We start from the raw sequence: 18,444 nt of genomic DNA on the forward strand, positions 1-18,444 counted from the left end.
GCTTGGCCAGGGGGCAGATCATTTTAACCACTGCCTATTCTGGAAATGTGTATTTGTATAGTAACCCAAACTGTGCTCTGTTACAGGCAATAATAGGCTATATTGTTAGTGGAGGGGGGTTGAAGCACACTTGGACGGTCCACTATGGAAGGTGAGCAGGATGAGGGGAGATCATGGACGTGAACGCGAGAGGAGCACGCAGATGGAGGCGGGGGTTTTACTCGGGATGCGGAGTGAAGAGGAGAGACTCCAGACTTTCCCAAACTGGTCCAGTGATGCGCCGGTGAGCCCTGCGGAGCTGGCCCGGGCTGGGTTTTTCTATCTGGGATACAGTGATACAGTGCAGTGCTTCTGCTGTGATGGGATACTAAGACATTGGGTTGATGGGGATACCCCACTCGGGGAACATGAGAGACACTTTCCCACATGCGGCTTCGTGATGGGCAGAGACGTGGGCAATGTTCCGTTGGGCTCGACTGATTCTGTGGACGGACAGCTCTTGAGTCAACTGCAGCGGCTGACCGTGGACGACCAGGTGGTGCCCGGGCAGGCGGTGTGCCCGGAGATGGAGTCAGAGGACAACAGACTGACCACCTATCAGAACTGGCCCACCGGAGCATCAGTGCAGCCCGACTCACTGGCGCGAGCTGGCTTTTTCTACACAGGTATAGGCCTATGCCGATAAAGCAGGAAGCAAAGTTGTCTTAGTGTCTTTTTTCTCTTATGAAGTTAGGATTGTCATTTTCTGTTCGGGTTCGATTTACTGGAGCAGCGAAACTTTGTCATTTTTCATTTCTGGACTCGCAGTCACGCGCCCCTGGCCTGCAGTCACGCGTACTGTGAATGGGCGGAATGAACTAGAGAGCCCGCGAGCGATGAACTGTTATTATTCTGAAAACAGCAATGTTTCTGGCTGTTCCTTAGTTTACTCAAAAATGCGTAACACAACTAGAATGAAGTCCCTCAATACACAGTCAAATAGTAATAGAAACATGTAAAAGCTATTCAAATAGATAAAAGTTTATAAAACCGTTCTGTTCAGAATGTTCATTGAATTATTTTAATCTGAAGCCACTATTTGTTTTTGTTTTTTCTAAAAAAAAAAAAAAAAAAAATATATATATATATATATTGCTGCCTTAATGTTTAAGTTATACAAAATCAAAGCAGTGCCAAAGTTAAATTCATTGTATTTCACTGTAAAGAATGTTAGGTTGTTACTTAGACAATCTATTTATACCTGATCTCACCAGTAGAAATAATTTTAAATTGGTGTAACATAATTTTTTCAGGTTAATTCAGTCAGTTTAAATAGTACTGCATGTTTTACTTTAATTAAACCACTACAATAAATAGCGAAATATTTGAAAAATTAAGTTAAATGGATGAAAACAAAGATATTGTTATATCACGATCAGCAATTAGTCGAGATATGATACTGTCAAGTGTAGCCTGATAGTTTAAGAATCAGCCAAAAAAAACAAAAAACACATCTAAATACCTGATAAGATTTACTTAATTTTTTTTGCAGTTTTTCTAAGTTTAAAGGTATAAAATTAAGTAAAATCTACTTTATGACATAATATTGATTAATGTGGGTAATTCAGTTAATACAGTAACTTTTACTTACAAATCTTGTAAGTAATGCACATGGCACTTCAATAAACTGAGTAAAATTTAAATAAGCATTTTATATGAATCATGAGCACTCACATTAAAATGAAGACTTCAGTCATATTAGTAACCTTATAAAAGCTGTTTTATTCTACATGGAGAGGGTCCACACATGGGGGCTGCCATGTTAGAATCACATGATCAGCTGAATACTACTCACTTAATCTCAGTAACCGACCTGTTATTTGACACTTCACTCAATGATTAAAGTAATCATGACTGACTGTAAATATTACATTTCTACAATCATATCTGAAACTGAAAACTATTGATTTTAAATCATACAGCATCCAAACCACTAGGTGTCAGTGTAAGTCCAAGATGACAGACAAAAGTTACTGAGTGCACCTTTAAACTTTTCTACTATATTTGCACTATACTCTCAAATAGTGTATTGGGGGACGTGTCTATAGCGATCTTGGCCTGGCTGTTATAATGTAATATAAAACATTTTTACAGTGCATATGTGTATTGTAATTGCCATGTATACTGTGTTATTGTGAGATGTTAGTAACCGACTGTCTCTGTTTCTCAGGTCATAGCGACAATGTGAAGTGTTTCTTTTGTGATGGTGGTCTGAGGAACTGGGAACCAGGAGATGACCCTTGGCAAGAACACGCCAAATGGTTTCCACAGTGAGCGCTGAATTATTGCTCTTATATATATAAAAACAGACCACAAGAATTTCCTGCAAAATTATATAATAATACAACACTAAACAGTAAATGAATAACACATTCTTAAATGAACAATAATGAGTTAAAGCCTAAAAGGATATATGACTTTATGCAAGCTTTTCTCAAGTACCCATGTTTTATTATTATTCATTTTGTCTTGTGCTTCAAAAGATGTGAATATTTGCTTCAATCCAGAGGACGGGAATATGTGAGCAACATCCAGCAGTCGTACTTCAACATGACTGAGAGAGTGGTGAGAAATAGTGATGTAACTAATTCAAAGTTTATTGTGCGTTTAGCAACTAAGTCATTCTTGTAAGTGGTTTTGGGATTTGTAACTGTTTTCTTTTTAAAGGGTGGATCTCTGTCATCAACAGAAGGGAGTATTACCTCAGGTAAGTGAATAAAAGTATGTACAGGCGATGTGACAATTTTAATAAAAAAGGAAATAAAATGGGCCAGTCACTAAAGTGGGACAAGTGGGAGCTATAACAGTTGTTTAATTCGTCACAAATATTTGTTTCCCAATTCTTTTGTTCTACTAAATATCTCATTCTTGGAATGTTTTGAAATATGAAAGTTTGATGTTTATACAGGCCTCACAATCAGACAAAAAGACAGACAAACTGGTTGCTAAGCTCATCTGAGTGGTTGCTAGTGTGTCCTTGGTCAGAGCTTTGTTTAGTTAGGCTCATCTTGCTAAGATGTTCTGGTTTGATTCTAGGGTGGTTCAGCTGGTTTCCATGCATTTCTAGGCTGTTGCTAGGGTGATCTGGATGGTTGCTTGGTGTTGCAAGGCTTGTCTGGAAACAGAAAACCATACCATCCGATATAGCACCCTTATCCACAGTTTTTCTGAGCAACCACTGGGCAGCGCCATGATGAATCTGATAGCCTGTTTTCGGTTTCTGGCTATTTAAAAACTACCAAAATGAGTGATCCAGACAGAGAACAACAACCATTTAAGTGTCAGTCAGAGTAAAAATTAATTTCAGGCTCAACTTGTAAAGTTGTTGGGAATCATAACAACTCAAAGTAATTAATGATATCAGTATAACTCACCTCAGACCAGCGCTTCATGTCATGGCAATGTCAAAAAACAGTCATCATGACCCCCCGTTACATAGCAGGCTGTTATGTATGTTTTATAATTCATTTTAAAACCACTTGAGTGACCTTGACAACTGCAATTGGCTCTATTTTACATTCCTCAGGAGTTGTTGTTACTGTTTCAGCTCTCACAATTTACTTTTCAAAGACCTTTCTCTCTGAACATTTGTGACAATGTTGATTGCAACAAAAAGTAATTTTGACCTTTTTCTCATCTGCAGTATATCTATATCATTTATATATATATATACACTGGTGGCCAAAAGCTTGGAATAATGTACAAATTTTGATCTTATGAAAAGAAATTGGTACTTTTATTTGGAAAAGTGACATTAAACTGATCATAATGTATAGTCAGGACTTTAATAACGTGAACAATTACTATAACAATTTTTAAATGAAATAAAAAAAATACTTCAAAGAGTTCTCATAAAAAAATCCTCCACATGCAGTAATGACATTATTGCAGATTCTTGAAATTCTAGCTGTCAGTTTGTCCAGATACTCAGGTGACATTTCACCCCACACTTCCTGTAGCACTTGCCATAGATGTGGATGTCTTGTCGGCCACTTCTCACGCACCTTACAGTCTAACTGATCCCACAAAAGCTCAATGGGGTTAAGATCCATAACACTCTTTTCCAAATATCTGTTGTCCAATGTCTGTGTTTCTTTGCCCACTCGAATATTTTCTTTTTGTTTTTCGGTTTCAAAAGTGGCTTTTTCTTTGCAATTCTTCCCATAAGGCTGCACCCCTGAGTCTTCTCTTTACTGTTGTACATGAAACTGGTGTTGAGCGGGTAGAATTCAATGAAGCTGTCAGCTGAGGACATGTGAGGCGTCTATTTCTCAAACTAGAGACTCTGATGTACTTATCCTCTTGTTTAGTTGTACATCTGACCTTCCACATCTCTTTCTGTCCTTGTTAGGGTTAGTTGTCATTTGTCTTTGAAGACTGTAGTGTACACCTTTTTATGAAATATTTATCCATCTTTGACCAATTTCAAGCATCATCTAGCCTTCATTTCTCAATGATTGACTGATGAGTTCTAGAGAAAGCTGTTTCTTTTTTGCCATATTTGACCTAATATTGACCTTATGACATGCCAGTCTATTGTATAATGTGGCAACTCAAAAACAAACACAAAGACAATGTTAAGCATCATTTAGTGAACTAAATAGCTTTCAACTGTGTTTGATATGATGGTAAGTGATTTTCTAGTAAAAAAAAATACAATTTATCATGATTACTCAAGGATAAGGTGTTGGAGTGATGGCTGCTGGAAATGTTTTTTAAATAGTGATGGTGCTGTTTTTTACATCAGTAATGTCCTGATTATACTTTGTGATCAGTTGAATGCCACTTTGGTGAATTAAAGTACCAATTTCCTTCCGAACAGCAAAATCTGTAAATTTTTCCAAACTTTTGGCAACCAGTGTACATTACAATAGAGCACTTAAAATGTAAGTGAATGGGGCCAGTGAATAAACTTTATATATAAACTTCCATGATGTAAACATTATACAGTACATGTTATTTTACTAACCTTTTCTGTGAAAATATCCAATATTACAACTGTTGTCATGATGCCGTAATGCTGTATTTCCTGTAATCTGGTAAATGCAGCAATAAAATCCTATTAACATGTAGAAAATGTACATCTTATGACTGTACTTTTGAAACAATGTGTATTTTATTTTTTATGGACTGGCCCCATTCACTTCTATTGTAAGTGCCTCACTGTAACTGCGATTGTTGCTTTTTCTTACATGAGTGACGATTGAGCTTAACTTGCATTAAACCCGGAATATTCTTTCAGGCTAATTTTAATACTACACACTTACAGGCACATATACCATTTTACAATTTAAATAAAATTATTTTATTAACCTTTTTACTAGTGAGGACCCTCCTCACAAGATGGTTTTAAAAACATTTGCTACATTTATGAGAACATTTTCAGAAATATTATGCTGCTTTCCATTCAAATCGGAAAGTCGGAATTTCAAACTTCCTACTAGGAAAAGTGTAATGAAATGCCATTATATAAGTCGGACTTCCAAATTAGAAACTCGTGCAGAAACTCTCAACTCCAATTTCACAGAGATGCAGGTGACTGACGTCACACAAACATGTCGGCACCCAGGAAGTTGAAATTCACTTTTGATAAACATTCACTTTTATTAAGAATAAATATCATATATATCAATAATACATCAAGTAGGAATATTCCACATCCAACTTTGAATGGAACGCAGCATAAGCCCTCACATGTACACTACAACAAGTACACATTCACACAAATGTGGACTCAATGTTCCTGTGTGCTGTCCCACTGGCAGAGTTGTTGGGTGGACAGAGCTCGGTGGCAGCACCGATGTTGTCTCCTGTGGTGCAGGCGGTTCTGCAGATGGGCTTCCAGCGCTCACAGGTGGAGAGTCTGGTGCAGTCACACTACCTGCTCACCGGCTCACACTACACCTCAGTCTCTGACCTGGTGACTGATGTCCTGCAGGCCGAAGAGGAGGAGAGGCAGGGTGGAGAGCCCGGAGCAGGTGTAGAGCACCCTCGGTTTCGAAAATAGCTGCAATTCCTTTAATACCAATAGCTGTATTCCAAAACTTAGTGAGCTAACTTTCTGTCTACTGCCTACCTTGGCAGCTGTCTTGCATGGCAGTATGCTAACACAAATGGAACATCATAAGTGACTGATTTGGAACGCTCTACATCAGGGTTGTTGCTCAAATTCAAGTGGTGTAGGACAACATTTTACTGGTGGGGCCTGTGACAATTTCCTTGTTGCCCACCTCTCACCCACCCATCATGAAAATGGCCGTGCTCTACATAGGCAGTAACTAGCACAAATAGCAATCCTCATGTGAAGCGCTCAGGAGACTCGACTCAGAATTTACACTTTTTCAGCCATCTTGGTTCCGAATGTATTTTTTCCATTCATTTTTTCCATAGGGATTTCATAAAATCCTTCATAAAAGTTTTAAGCCACGAACCAAACCAACCAGCTTCAAGGTAAAACACAGATTACAAACTACAACAAAAAAAAAGAAAACAAAAATGTAAATCTTAGAAAAAGATGAAGGTACCAGTCTGTGTACTTAATATCTTTAATGAGGACATAAACTACAATACTATGAAGCAATTGATGTAATCGAATTAAAAGCAATTTTTGTATTTATTTAACGTTGTTGATTTTGAGTACAAAATCAATATATTCAAAGTATTTAGCAAAACATTAGATGTATACAAATATAAAGTTTTCAAATGTTGGAATGTTGGTACTTGATTGCGTTATTCATAGAACATGATGGAAGTAGGCAGTGCTGCAGAGCTCTTTTGCTGCATATTTTTTCATGATTATCCGATTGGTGTATCTTTCTCTGCAGGTTTATGGGTAGTGTAGTTTTTAACAGGAATTCTGCTATTAAACACGATTTAAAAAAATTAAGTAACACAAACTGATCAACAGGAGCATATACCACTGTTTAACAACATTGCAGCTCACAGTAGGTTTGTCTTTAAAGTTTTATTAATTATCGTTATTATTTAATTCCTCGGGAACCTATGTAGCTCAGCGAGTTTTGACACTGACTACCACACCTGGTGTTGCAAGTTTGAATCCAGGGTGTGCTGACTGACAGTCAGGCGTCCTAAGCAACCAAGTGGCCCAGTTGCTTGGGAGGTAGATTCACTTTGGGCTAACCTCCTTGTGGTTGCTATAAAGTGGTGAGTTGTGCATGGATGCTGTGGAGAATAGCGTGAAGCCTCCACACGCACTACGTCTCCGCAGTAACAAGCTCAAAAAGCCATGTGATAAGATGCACGTTTTTACGGTCTCAGACACAGAGGCAACTGAGATTTGTCCTCCACTACCCGGATTGAGTCACTACGCCACCACGAGGACTAAGTGTTGGGCATTCCAAATTGGGGAGAAAAGGGGAGAAAAAATGCATAATAATCAATTTCTCTATGGAAAAAATTAATGGGATACTTCTGAAAGGAACCTATTGCGCTCTATAAGGTTTGACATTAGCATGTTGTTAAGCTAATGACAAAATACTTTAGTAAGCATAAAAATAAATAGCACACAAATATTGGGCAAAATAGTTGTTCATTTAATAATATTAAACCAACTGTGTTTCATCAATACTTTTCAGTAGATAATTTATTATTATTATTTTATTTTATTTAAAAGAAATATAATAAATTATTGGAGGTCATCGTAATGATTTTTGGGATTAACTTCACCCAAAAATAATTTACTCACGCTCATGCCATTCCAGATGTCTATGACTTTCTTCTGCAGAACACAAACAAAGATTTTTAGAAGGTTTCAGCTCTGTAGGTACATACAATGCAAGTGAATGGTGTCCAGAACTTTGAAGCTTGAAAAAGCACATAAATGCAGCATAAACGTAATCCATAAGACTCCAGTGGTTAAATCAATGTCTTCAGAAGTGATATGATAGGTGTGGGTGAGAAACAGATCAATATTTAAGTCCTTTTTTCCTATAAGTTCTCCTCCTGCCCAGTAGGTGGCGATATGCATGAAGAATGTGAATTGCCAAATTCACATTTAAATTTTGCTTTGTCGCTCACCCATTTTTCTGAAAATCTTTGTGTTGAGCAGGAGACAGAAAGTCATACGCATCAGGGATGGCATGAGGGTGAGTAAATGATAAGAGAATTTTCATTTTTGGGTGAACTATCCCTTGAAGTATACCTGAGATGCTGCCTTAGAATTTGGCCAAACTGAAGTATCTTAAAGGCAGCCTGCCTAGGTAGATGCAGCTCAAGCCTGACTAAAATGTTGCTTAGGTAGGCAGCTCACAAGGTTTTGGAACATAGACACTATTTAGCCTAGGCTCAAACAGATATTTTTCATAAAAAATGAAGGAAACAAAAAGATTCTAATAAAATCCTTTTGGAAAATCCCAATCCTCCACCCTCTAACATGTGGATGGTTTGTTTCTTTTAGAGACCATGGAGAGGCAGGGCAGCAGTGCAGGTGGGAAGAGAACACAGGTCACAGTCAGAGAGAAAGGTCCATATTCAGTGTTTGTGTGTGTGTGTGTGTTTTAATCCTCTCTCCACCTAGTAGCATGTAAAGATGTACTCATAAAAAGGTTGTGACAGCTTAGTGCCATAGAGTAACATTTATCATTTCTATGATTCTTTAGAGTGCAATCTGCATTACCAGTCAAAATTACTATTGTACCCATTTTATAATTATGGTAATGTCATCAATACATGAGATAACCCAAATGGAGGTATGGGAGTTATGTAGTGACCGAAACATGTTTCACATATCTTCTATTTTAGATTCTTCAAACCCATAATGTAACAAATCCTTTTTTAAATCTCCAAATACCCATATAACCATTACAAAATTTTCTTGATAAGAAAAACGTTATTTGCTGAACCTAAGGTGCTCGAAGATCCATTGAAGGACCTTATATTTTTTTAAGAGTGTGAAAGAGATCATACAGTAAACATCTAATGACCCAGTTCAAATGTCCTCACTTGTATGTTTGTGTGTTTTTCAGTGCGATCAGACATGAGTCCAGAGGAGCAATTGAGACAGCTTCAGGAAGAGAGGACCTGCAAGGTCTGCATGGACAAACATGTCTCCATGGTCTTCATCCCCTGCGGCCATCTGGTTGTCTGCACTGACTGCGCAGCCAGTCTGCGTCACTGCCCCATCTGCAGGGCAGTTATACGGGGGAGCGTTCGAGCATTCATGTCCTAAAGTTCTGAACTGAAAAGTCTTTAACAAAGACTGCTGATCAGTGCTTAGAAATACTCTACAGATATTATCCGCTTCCAAATTTTTGCACGTGTAACCCAAAAATATAATTTTTGAAGAACTTTCATGCAGCACTATTTCATACAACAGTTCACAGTGACCACATCTGTCAAGCTTAAAAAAAAAACAAACAAAAATAAAACACTATGAAAGTAATGTAAAATAGCCCATATGACCCAAATATTTAATTCTCTCATCATTTACTCACACTCATGCTATCCCTGATGTGTATGACGTTCTTTCTTCTGCAGAAAACAAAGATTTTCAGCAGAATATTTCATCTCTGTAGGTTCATACAATGCAAGTGAATAGGTAACAAAATTTTGAAGTTCCAAAGGCTGCATAAAAGTAATCCTTTAGAAGTGATATGATATTGTAAATGTGGGTGAGAACCAGATCAATGTTTACATCCTTTTTTCTGTAAATTCTCCTTCCTGCCTAGTAGGTGGAGATATGCACAAAGAATGCAAATTGCCAAAAATCAAAAGAAGAAGAATGTGAAAGTAAAAGTGGATATTTATAGCAAAAAAATAAAATAAATTCAATATTGATCTGTTTTTCACCACACTTTTCATATCACTTCTGAAGACATGGATTTAACCACTGGAGTCATATTAATTACTTTTATGCTGCCTTTATATGCTTTTTGGACCTTAAAAATTTTGGTCACCATTTACTTGCAGTATATGGACCTACAGAGCTGAAATATTCTTCTTAAAATCTTTTGTTTGTGTTCTACAGAAGAGAGTCATACACATCTGGTATGGCATGAGGATGAGTAAATAATGAGAGAATTTAAATTTTTGGGTCAACTATTCCTTTAACTTTAAGTTATTCACCAAAATAATCTACAACCTTTTTTACTTTTTTGATTATTTGAACTGCTTATTTTTCCCTTTTAAGTGCTTGTCAGTCTTGGTCACATTGAACTGTTATTATGCGCAGATTCTTCCAAAAATGTAATTTGTGTTCCAAGCAACAATAACACAGTTCGGGTTTTGAATGGCATGAGGATGAGTAAATAATGACAAAATTATAATCTTTGGGTGAACTATTCCTTAAAAAAAAAAAAAAAAAAAAGACATAAAATGCTTTGCATGCTTGTAAGATATTTATAATTTTTTAAAATGTCTTAAAAAATAAAAAGCAAAAATTAATACAATTATTACAGTTGGTGATTTATAAGAGGGCATATTGTATTATTATAAAAACTTCATTATAATTGTGTTAACACAGTGCACTATCATTTTCATTAATACAAATTATTTGAATTACTCTTCTTTGTCTGAACACTTCATTTTGTTCAAATTGGTAAATACGTGGCTGATTATATAGCAACACATTATATGTGTGTGTGTGTGTGTGTGTGTTTTAGGAGCAACATCACACAGATGGAAGCATCATTCCAAACACAAACAAGACGACATGACCAGTAGACGAAAAGCAAATATTTTATTAACAAACATCTATTTACACCTTGCTCAGCAAACACATGTTGACGGACAGGCAGTCAATGAAGAACTGAGAAGAGACCAAACGAAGGGATACAAAAAGTGTTGTGTACAAAAGATTTGCCTGTAAAAAGAAAGGAGAAAAGATGTGACATAAGGAGAAAATGAGAGATACAAGATGTAACAATTTTAACAGCTTTCAGCAACAAATAGCTACATTACCTACATTCTAGAACGACAAATGTACACATATATCGTCAGTTAGTGGCAACAATGCATTTCATCCACTGCTTGTACAGAAGACCACTGGGCACTAGGGGGCAGAGTAGATCCATGAGCACTATGCAGACAGCATGGAACTTTGTTCAAGATTACTCCACAGAAGCTGGAAATGTTTTTGCCATTTCGAGTTACTGTACACAAATCGGTAAACTAACAGCTATAACAGTTCCCATTCACCGTTGCGAAATTTAAATGGATGTGTCATCCAAAATGTAAACCCTGCCATTTTTGAAAACATAAAAGGCTTTTTTGTCCTTTTGACAGTCAAGATGCACAACAAAGTGCCGGTCACACTTGGCTTGAGCACGCGAACTTTTTCGCAACAGTCCAGGATATGATGTCACGCGGGAGGACTTCAGGAGAGAGTAAATAATACCTCACAAATAACAAAAAAATGCTAAATTTTAAGTGTTCAAATATATTGTCTACTCACTTTCCTGCAACAATAAAACATGCAGCTTTGAAATATGTATACTTTGTAGCCTATTGAGCCAAGAGAACAGCAAGAGTCCTCTCTGCGCTGCGTCCTAAAATGCATACTTCCCTACTATATAGTATGCCAAAAACAGGATGTCAGGGGAGTGTTAGTATGTCCGAATCCTCAGTATTCATAAGACACCAAGCATGAAATACACGGATGAACTAGACTAGAATTTCCGGCGAGATTCTGAAGTGCGGATTTACTGGACACTTTATCCCATAATCATTCGGGAGTTGTAGAGGCATCATGTTCAGAACGCTGGATTTAAAAGTCTAATATTCTTTTCAAATGCAAGTGATATATATATACTAAGAAAGTTGTTTGTTGTGCTTAAATGGTGCTTGTTTAATAAAACCAGAGTAGACTATTATTGTAGTTGTAGTACGTCATCTATTAGGGTCACGGTTCAATACCCACTTCCCCTGATGAAGTATGTCCAGAATCTGTTCCTACTTCTCGCATGCATACCTAAATAACACACTGTTTAACCGGCCAAGAAGTGCGATTTCATCAAATACAGTACACACGCTGACAGTACATCATTTTGGACTCAGGTTTTTAACTTTCAATATGCAGCATAGTACGAAATTTCTTAGCATGAACTTGCTTCTCTGGTTTCCCACGTTCGGATGCATTTGAATGGGAGTCGCGTTCACTCACACTTCGTGCTTTATTCACTCCAATTCAAACGCAGAGCACGGGAGACCGGAAATGCAAACTCATGCGAAGAAATGTCATACTCTGCTGTGTACAAGAGTGCAAGTTTGGCGGACTCGGTCGCTGGATGATGAGAGGATTCTGACCAATAGAAGATGGAAGCGCCACACACTGACCTCTTGGCTCAGTACAAAGAATACATGTTTTAATGTTCCAGGAATGTGAGTAGACAATATATCTTAACACTTTAAATATAATTTTTTTCTCACCATTTTCTCCCCAATTTGGAATGGCCAATTCCCAATGCACTCTAATTCCTTGTGGTGGCGTAGTGACTCAATGTGGTGGAGGACTAATCTCAGTTGCCTCCACGTCTGAGACCGTCAATCCGTGCATCTTATCACGTGGCTTGTTGAGCGTGTTATCGTAGAGACCTAGTGCATGTGGAGGCTTCACGCTATTCTCCACAGCATCCACGCACAACTCACCACGTGCCCCACCGAGAGCGAACCACATTCTAGTGACCATGAGGATGTTACCCCATGTGACTCTACCCTCCCTAGCAACCTGGCCAATTTGGTTGCTTAGGAGTCCTGACTGGAGTCAGTCAGCACACCCTGGATATGAACTCATGACTCCGGGGCTGGTTTTCAGCATCTTTACTCGCTGAGCTAACCAGGGCCCCCTTTAAATATAATTGTATTTGTTATTTGTGATGTGTTATTCATTTACACCAGAAGCCCTCCCGCGTGACATCATATCCTGGTCGGTTTCATTATCCGAAAAAAAAAAAAAAGATAGTGCTCAAAGCCTAGTGTGACCGCCCCTTTATCCCTTTTCATTTGAAAACTCATGGTTTCCCAGGTATGCGGTAATGGTGAGTATTTTCGGTCAAAGAATCTTTCTAGTGTGAATGGAGAGACGTAAACGTTGTGAAATTAATGCATATTCAAATGAAAACTAATCATGTGTTTGTGGCCTAAATGATGACAGAATTTTCATTTGTGTGTGTATCCTTTAACCATCAGGGAACTAGCATCCAAAAATGTAAATACAATGTATCTGATATGAAATATGTGGTATAACGAAACAACTCCGCTTTGACAATGGCGATTATACGAATTTATTCAAACTGACCTTTGGCCTTCACATTTTAGTTTGGAAGGCAATACAGAGTCCATCTCTTCATAACATGCCAAACACATTAAGATACATCTAATGCTGCATGTCAACAAATCAAGCAATTGTGCTTTGAGGTTTATTTTTCCAGTAAACAGATACAGTAGCTTTGCATCTACAGTGAAAGACTTGGACAGCTGCTCAACTGTTATTATATTCATAAGGACAAGGCATGCCGATGGTTTGTTTTACAAGTTACTTTTTTACAAAATGATATTTGATTCCAAGCACCATCCCTACGAAAGGAGCATCATTATATCTACCAGTCCAACAGTTCAGTATGAGAATTTTATTATGGAACCAACTACCAGAGGAAGCACTGATGATTTAATATTAATCTAAATGTTGATTAAATTCAAACACATTTCACAATAAATGCTGATAACACAATAAAAATACTGATGTGGTATGTGCAGTTGCCCTTAAACGTATTTGAACACTAAAGCCACAGAAATTGTCATTGGATTATATCAAATCAAAATGAAACAAAGTGACATTTGTTAACCAATGATTCTAGAACTTTTCTCAGAACTAACTTGACTTTTTGCAATTACTTGTAACCAACTGTTGTCAAGGTGATTTTTAGTGGATTTAGGACTTGTCCTCAAGTTCACCCAGGTGCCCTAGCAGAGTAACCAAAGGTGTAGTTCATCACATTAACTCTAACATTAAATCTATTGTTTTATAATTTAACAAACTTCTTTTTGTGAAATGTTTAGCTTAAGAAGTGTGCTTGTGCTGCCCCCTTTAAAATAAGTTGCACTTGCTTTAATATTTTGTTATCTAGTGCAATGTCACTCATACATTTTTAAGTAAGGCTTAAGTGTCCAAATAGTTTTGGGCTGTTGTATCTTAAAGAGCACTTTTGTACTTGAAAAAGTCCTAGCTGACCATGACAAAATCTTTAAAGCATACCATGAAATGAGTCTCAAACAGCTCTAATTCTTTCTTATATTTTAAATGGCCAAACACAATGTGTTCTTATTTTGCTTCTATTTTTAAATACAGCTACAAGAGGTTTGCTTGCTTTGTCTTTGATTTTTGGGCCAAACCCGCTTTCCAGCCCACCCTTCCTCCTCTCGGCTCTTTCCACTGTTTTACTGTGTACATGCGCAAATCCTGTGTGAAAGTAAACAGCATTCAATGGGGCTCCTCTCTCAAACACAAACAGAGCTGTAACTCAGTTAACCTCAACATCTGACACTTACCAACATCACAGTCACTTTGAATAACTCACATGGGTTGTGGCCTTTGAGGTCACAATACATAATGAACTTGGATCACACACACATAACATGGAAATCCGCCTGATAAAAATAATGGACATTTTTGTTAAGATATTTTTATGGCTGTAAATGAGGCAGCTGGAACAATGCGGGAGTTAGTGCGTCTGCAGGACGGCATTTTGTCCAGAGATGGGAAGAGGAGAGCCAATTCTCCAATCCTCCTTCCAGACTAGAAGATTAGGAAGTGTTTTAATGGGTATGGAGAGACACTGAGGAATCATGCAGGTGGCGGGGAACGAGGAGTCTGGTGGAGAGGTGGAATGTGCCAGGCTGCTCCTCTTTGCGAACACACTTTCATTTACGAAGACCTGAAAAACACAAATACACGTAAGGTTATAAGATTACTAGAAGTTTAATTTGGACTAGGGTTGTGACCGCGCGAACTGCCGCAGCGCACATCAGCGTGCTCCAGAGATAGAACCAGAGCTCTGGGACAGCACAGAGAGAAATTGCATGATTCAGTCGGGCTTCGGTGGGGACTGCAAAACTTATGTGACCCATTTGAATTCTACAAAGAACAGATTAGTAAAAGGCTCTATATGGAGGAAGTCGAAACTCTTAAACTGCTGACATTATAAACAGCACTGACGAGGTAAAGAGATAACGGTGCGCCATTTGTTTTTTAAATACACCTCATCATCCATGCTAAAATGTTTTACAGAAGTAACACTAACTGGTAACTGGTATAGATGCATATTAAATCGATAAGGGTGAATCTATATATTAATAATTATTCTGTTGTCATTAAGTGACTTTTATCTTGATCCAACCACTTCAGACTTTCTTACCTGAATGAGAAAAGATGCAATGAAAGTACATTTACTGAGTTTAATCTACTTATCATATACATTTTATAACCCATTTTGTACTCCATGGAATTATTTACTGAGAAAGTTGTAGTTAAAAGTTACTCATAACAAATACTATTGTTGATGTTTTTCGGAAGACTATCAGTATTCATGGTCGTACCTGTGGCAATGGCTTAATCATTACAAATGCCACTGTTAAAAAATGGAAGAACAACAGCAAACTTCCATTAAGGCAAGTATATTTTAGAGTGGTTAAAGGGGTTCAGATCTGGACTTTCATAGACCTATGGACATATTATTGACAAAGTTTTCCTCTTGATCTGTCCTACTCCAGTTAACTGGTCATGTTTGCCTCTAGACATTTTAAGAGATGAATTAAATTGTTAGGATTGTGCCCTTCTCCAGTTAGTTTCATCATTTTGTTAGAAACAGATCAATATTCAAGTCCTTTTTTACTACAAATTCTCCTTCGTGCCCACTAGGTGTTGATATTTACAAAGAATGGGAATCACCAAAAACAATAGAAGAAGAATGTGAAAGTAAAAGTGGAGATTTATAGTAAAAAATAGACTTTTGATCTTCTGGCCACCATTCACTTGCATTGTATGGACCTGCATAGCTGAAATATTCTTCTAAAAATCTTAGTTTTTGTTTAGCAGAAGCAAGAAAGTCATAGACATCTGGGATGGCATGAGGGTGAGTAAATAATAAGATAACTTTTATTTTACACCAACCCTTTAAACAGAACACATACAAAGTTACCTATTCTTGTGCTGGACCAATGAAATTCCTTTTTATTGTGTTGAATTTCTTAAAATTGCAATTCAGTAAATTCCTTTTCCTTCCCAATCCAAATTCCAATTCAACATCTTATTGGGCCTGTCCAATTACATTGAAATTCCAATTCAACATCTTATTGGGCCTGTCCAATTACATTGAAATTCCAATTCAACATCTTATTGGGCGTGTCCAATTACATTGAAATTCCAATTCAACATCTTATTGGGCGTGCCCAATTACATTTAAATTCCAATTCAACATCTTATTGGGCGTGTCCAATTACATTTAAATTCCAATTTAACATCTTATTGGGCGTGTCCAATTACATTTAAATTCCCATTCATGAATTAAAAGAGAAAATTCTGAAATTCTGTATTGTACCCAAACCTGGCCCGTTCACTTATAGGTGAACACACAGATGCACACCTGCTGGGTGATATATTAACATCTCTCTGACTGAATTGGTTGTGTATCTAGAGACAAGACAAGCACTTGTCTTATTTGCAACTAGTCTGATTAAACTATCATGAAAAATGTCCCTGGGGCAAATATAATGTGTTTAGCACCTCCATGTGCACATATTGAAATTAAAAAGGCTTCTTGAACGCACATACTCGTTACACATACTGCATAATTTAAGGCTTATTGAAATGAGGCCAAGACTGGGCTCAGAGGGATCACTCCACTGATCTATTTTCTCCAAATGAAAAACACAAGACTGAAGACAAAGAATTTAGATTGATGATATATAGTAGATTAGATGCAGTTGTGAAATAAAGACTTCAAAGTTACTGCAGTGTAGATGTCTGGGCTAGAGAGGTCAGTAGTTCTGGTTGTTAAATTATAATATATGCTTCTATAGAACCCATAGGGTTCAGTGTGATTTCAACTTTTTGTAATTGTGATTGATTTTTTCCCCCCATGTTTAATTTCCAAATTCTGTGTGGAGTACTACATTACCCACAATCCTAAAGTGAGATCCACCAATCGGAGGAGTTGCTGTTATAATGAAAATGGGAACAGCAGCAAGCAGGGCTGTGGTGAGATGTTGCAAGCTAGTAGAGGCTAGCTAAGTAACATTATTAGCCACTTACACACGAAATCCGTTACACCGCAGTACAATTGAAAGATTACCTTTTCCGATAAATGTACCACATCTGCTTTTCACACATCGATAGACTTTCAGTCTATTATCCGTATTGTTAACTTTTACACATAAGCACCAAAATACTATTAAAACTCTGATGTAATTTCCTGGAAATAACCTCTAACTGCTCACACACATTATGATGTATAAATAAAATAAATTTCAGTCAACTTTTTTCCCGAACGTGATTGACAGCTATGCGTGCCGCCATATTGTTTACATACCAATGCAGCATGAGTTCTGAGTTCGTCAAGCTTTGATGGTTCTAAAAAACTAGCCCTTCCACTTTTTTTTGGCCCGGAAGTGGTGAGAATGAGTGACGGATGGAATAGAAGAAGACTCAAGCGGACTGACTAGCTTAAACATTCTTTGTTTGATATCAGAAAACAGTGCTGCATCTGTTAAATTCCATTACATTTATGTAAATGGCCGTATGAGTGAAAGCGCCTATTAGCAAACGTTAGCTAAAGGGATATGACACTAAAACATCTGTAAAAACTTAAGTCTAACATGAGACTCTTTTCTTATGTTAAACAGACATAAGAGCTTGCGCACATACCCTACGATTAATATTTGCCAAAAACAATTTTAAAGTGGTCTATATAAAGCTCCCACACTGCTAAATTTAGCTTGTGACAGTCTTGATTAATCCCTCATTGGACAAGATCTGAATGCTTAATGAATAGACTAATTAAGAACTTACACTAATTAAAGAAAAGCTAACTTTAATTAATGTTTCAGACAAGGGGCAAGCAGGGACATGTGTAATAGGATCTAAACTTAACACACACACACACAAACACACAAACAGGTACTTACTGATGCACAGGCTTTAATAGTAGATGGGATGGTTTCTCATTGACATGGTAGAGTGGGAATGGGTCAAATCCACCAATAAAATCAACTGAAAAACCAAACAAAAGAATTTTGAAATTAAAGAATGAAAGAAATGAAAGGGGAAAATGAGCCGCAAGGAGAACAAATGAAACGGAACACAAAATGATGATCATCACTTGATGCAAAAACCATGAGCAGACATAATGCATGACATGAATATGAATTAATATGAACATTAACCCTGGAATATCA

The 18,444-nt window shown here is 37.3% G+C and overlaps 2 protein-coding genes across 4 annotated transcripts in view; one reads left to right on the plus strand and one right to left on the minus strand.

Moving 5' to 3' along the window:
- The first annotated feature begins 103 nt into the window (after positions 1-103).
- On the plus strand, positions 104-10,522 carry LOC127619169 (baculoviral IAP repeat-containing protein 7-like). Of its 2 annotated transcripts, none has more exons than XM_052091954.1 (7): positions 104-665; positions 2,210-2,309; positions 2,523-2,604; positions 2,707-2,746; positions 5,805-6,017; positions 8,456-8,521; positions 9,024-10,522. In XM_052091954.1, the coding sequence occupies exons 1-7, from the start codon at positions 161-163 to the stop codon at positions 9,224-9,226; spliced, it is 1,209 nt and encodes a 402-aa protein (XP_051947914.1). In that variant the 5' UTR covers positions 104-160; the 3' UTR covers positions 9,227-10,522. The 2 variants fall into 2 exon arrangements, with proteins under 2 accessions (XP_051947914.1, XP_051947916.1); XM_052091956.1 differs by having other exon boundaries at positions 8,456-8,485.
- Positions 10,523-10,719: 197 nt separating this feature from the next.
- Positions 10,720-18,444, minus strand: part of LOC127618876 (sodium/potassium-transporting ATPase subunit beta-1-interacting protein 3-like) — an 86,716-nt gene continuing 78,991 nt past the window's right edge. The window contains exons 6-7 of one of the 2 annotated variants that reach the window (XM_052091546.1): positions 18,175-18,259; positions 10,720-14,927 (exon numbers count right to left, since the gene is read on the minus strand). In XM_052091546.1, the coding sequence (XP_051947506.1) occupies positions 14,918-14,927; positions 18,175-18,259 (95 nt within the window). In that variant the 3' untranslated portion in view covers positions 10,720-14,917. The remainder of the gene's footprint in view (positions 14,928-18,174; positions 18,260-18,444) is intronic. The other variant, XM_052091547.1, reaches the window with a different exon arrangement.

Source organism: Xyrauchen texanus, chromosome 25 (assembly GCF_025860055.1).
Source record: "Xyrauchen texanus isolate HMW12.3.18 chromosome 25, RBS_HiC_50CHRs, whole genome shotgun sequence".
Classification (NCBI taxonomy): Eukaryota; Metazoa; Chordata; class Actinopteri; order Cypriniformes; family Catostomidae; genus Xyrauchen; species Xyrauchen texanus.

Excerpts from the sequence above, each read along its gene's own strand:
- LOC127619169 (XM_052091954.1), top strand. The coding sequence starts at position 161 with ATGAGGGGAGATCATGGACGTGAACGCGAGAGGAGCACGCAGATGGAG. Across the intron at positions 666-2,209 it reads AGCTGGCTTTTTCTACACAG|GTCATAGCGACAATGTGAAG; the intron begins GTATAGGCCTAT and ends TCTGTTTCTCAG. Across the intron at positions 2,605-2,706 it reads TCAACATGACTGAGAGAGTG|GGTGGATCTCTGTCATCAAC; the intron begins GTGAGAAATAGT and ends TTCTTTTTAAAG.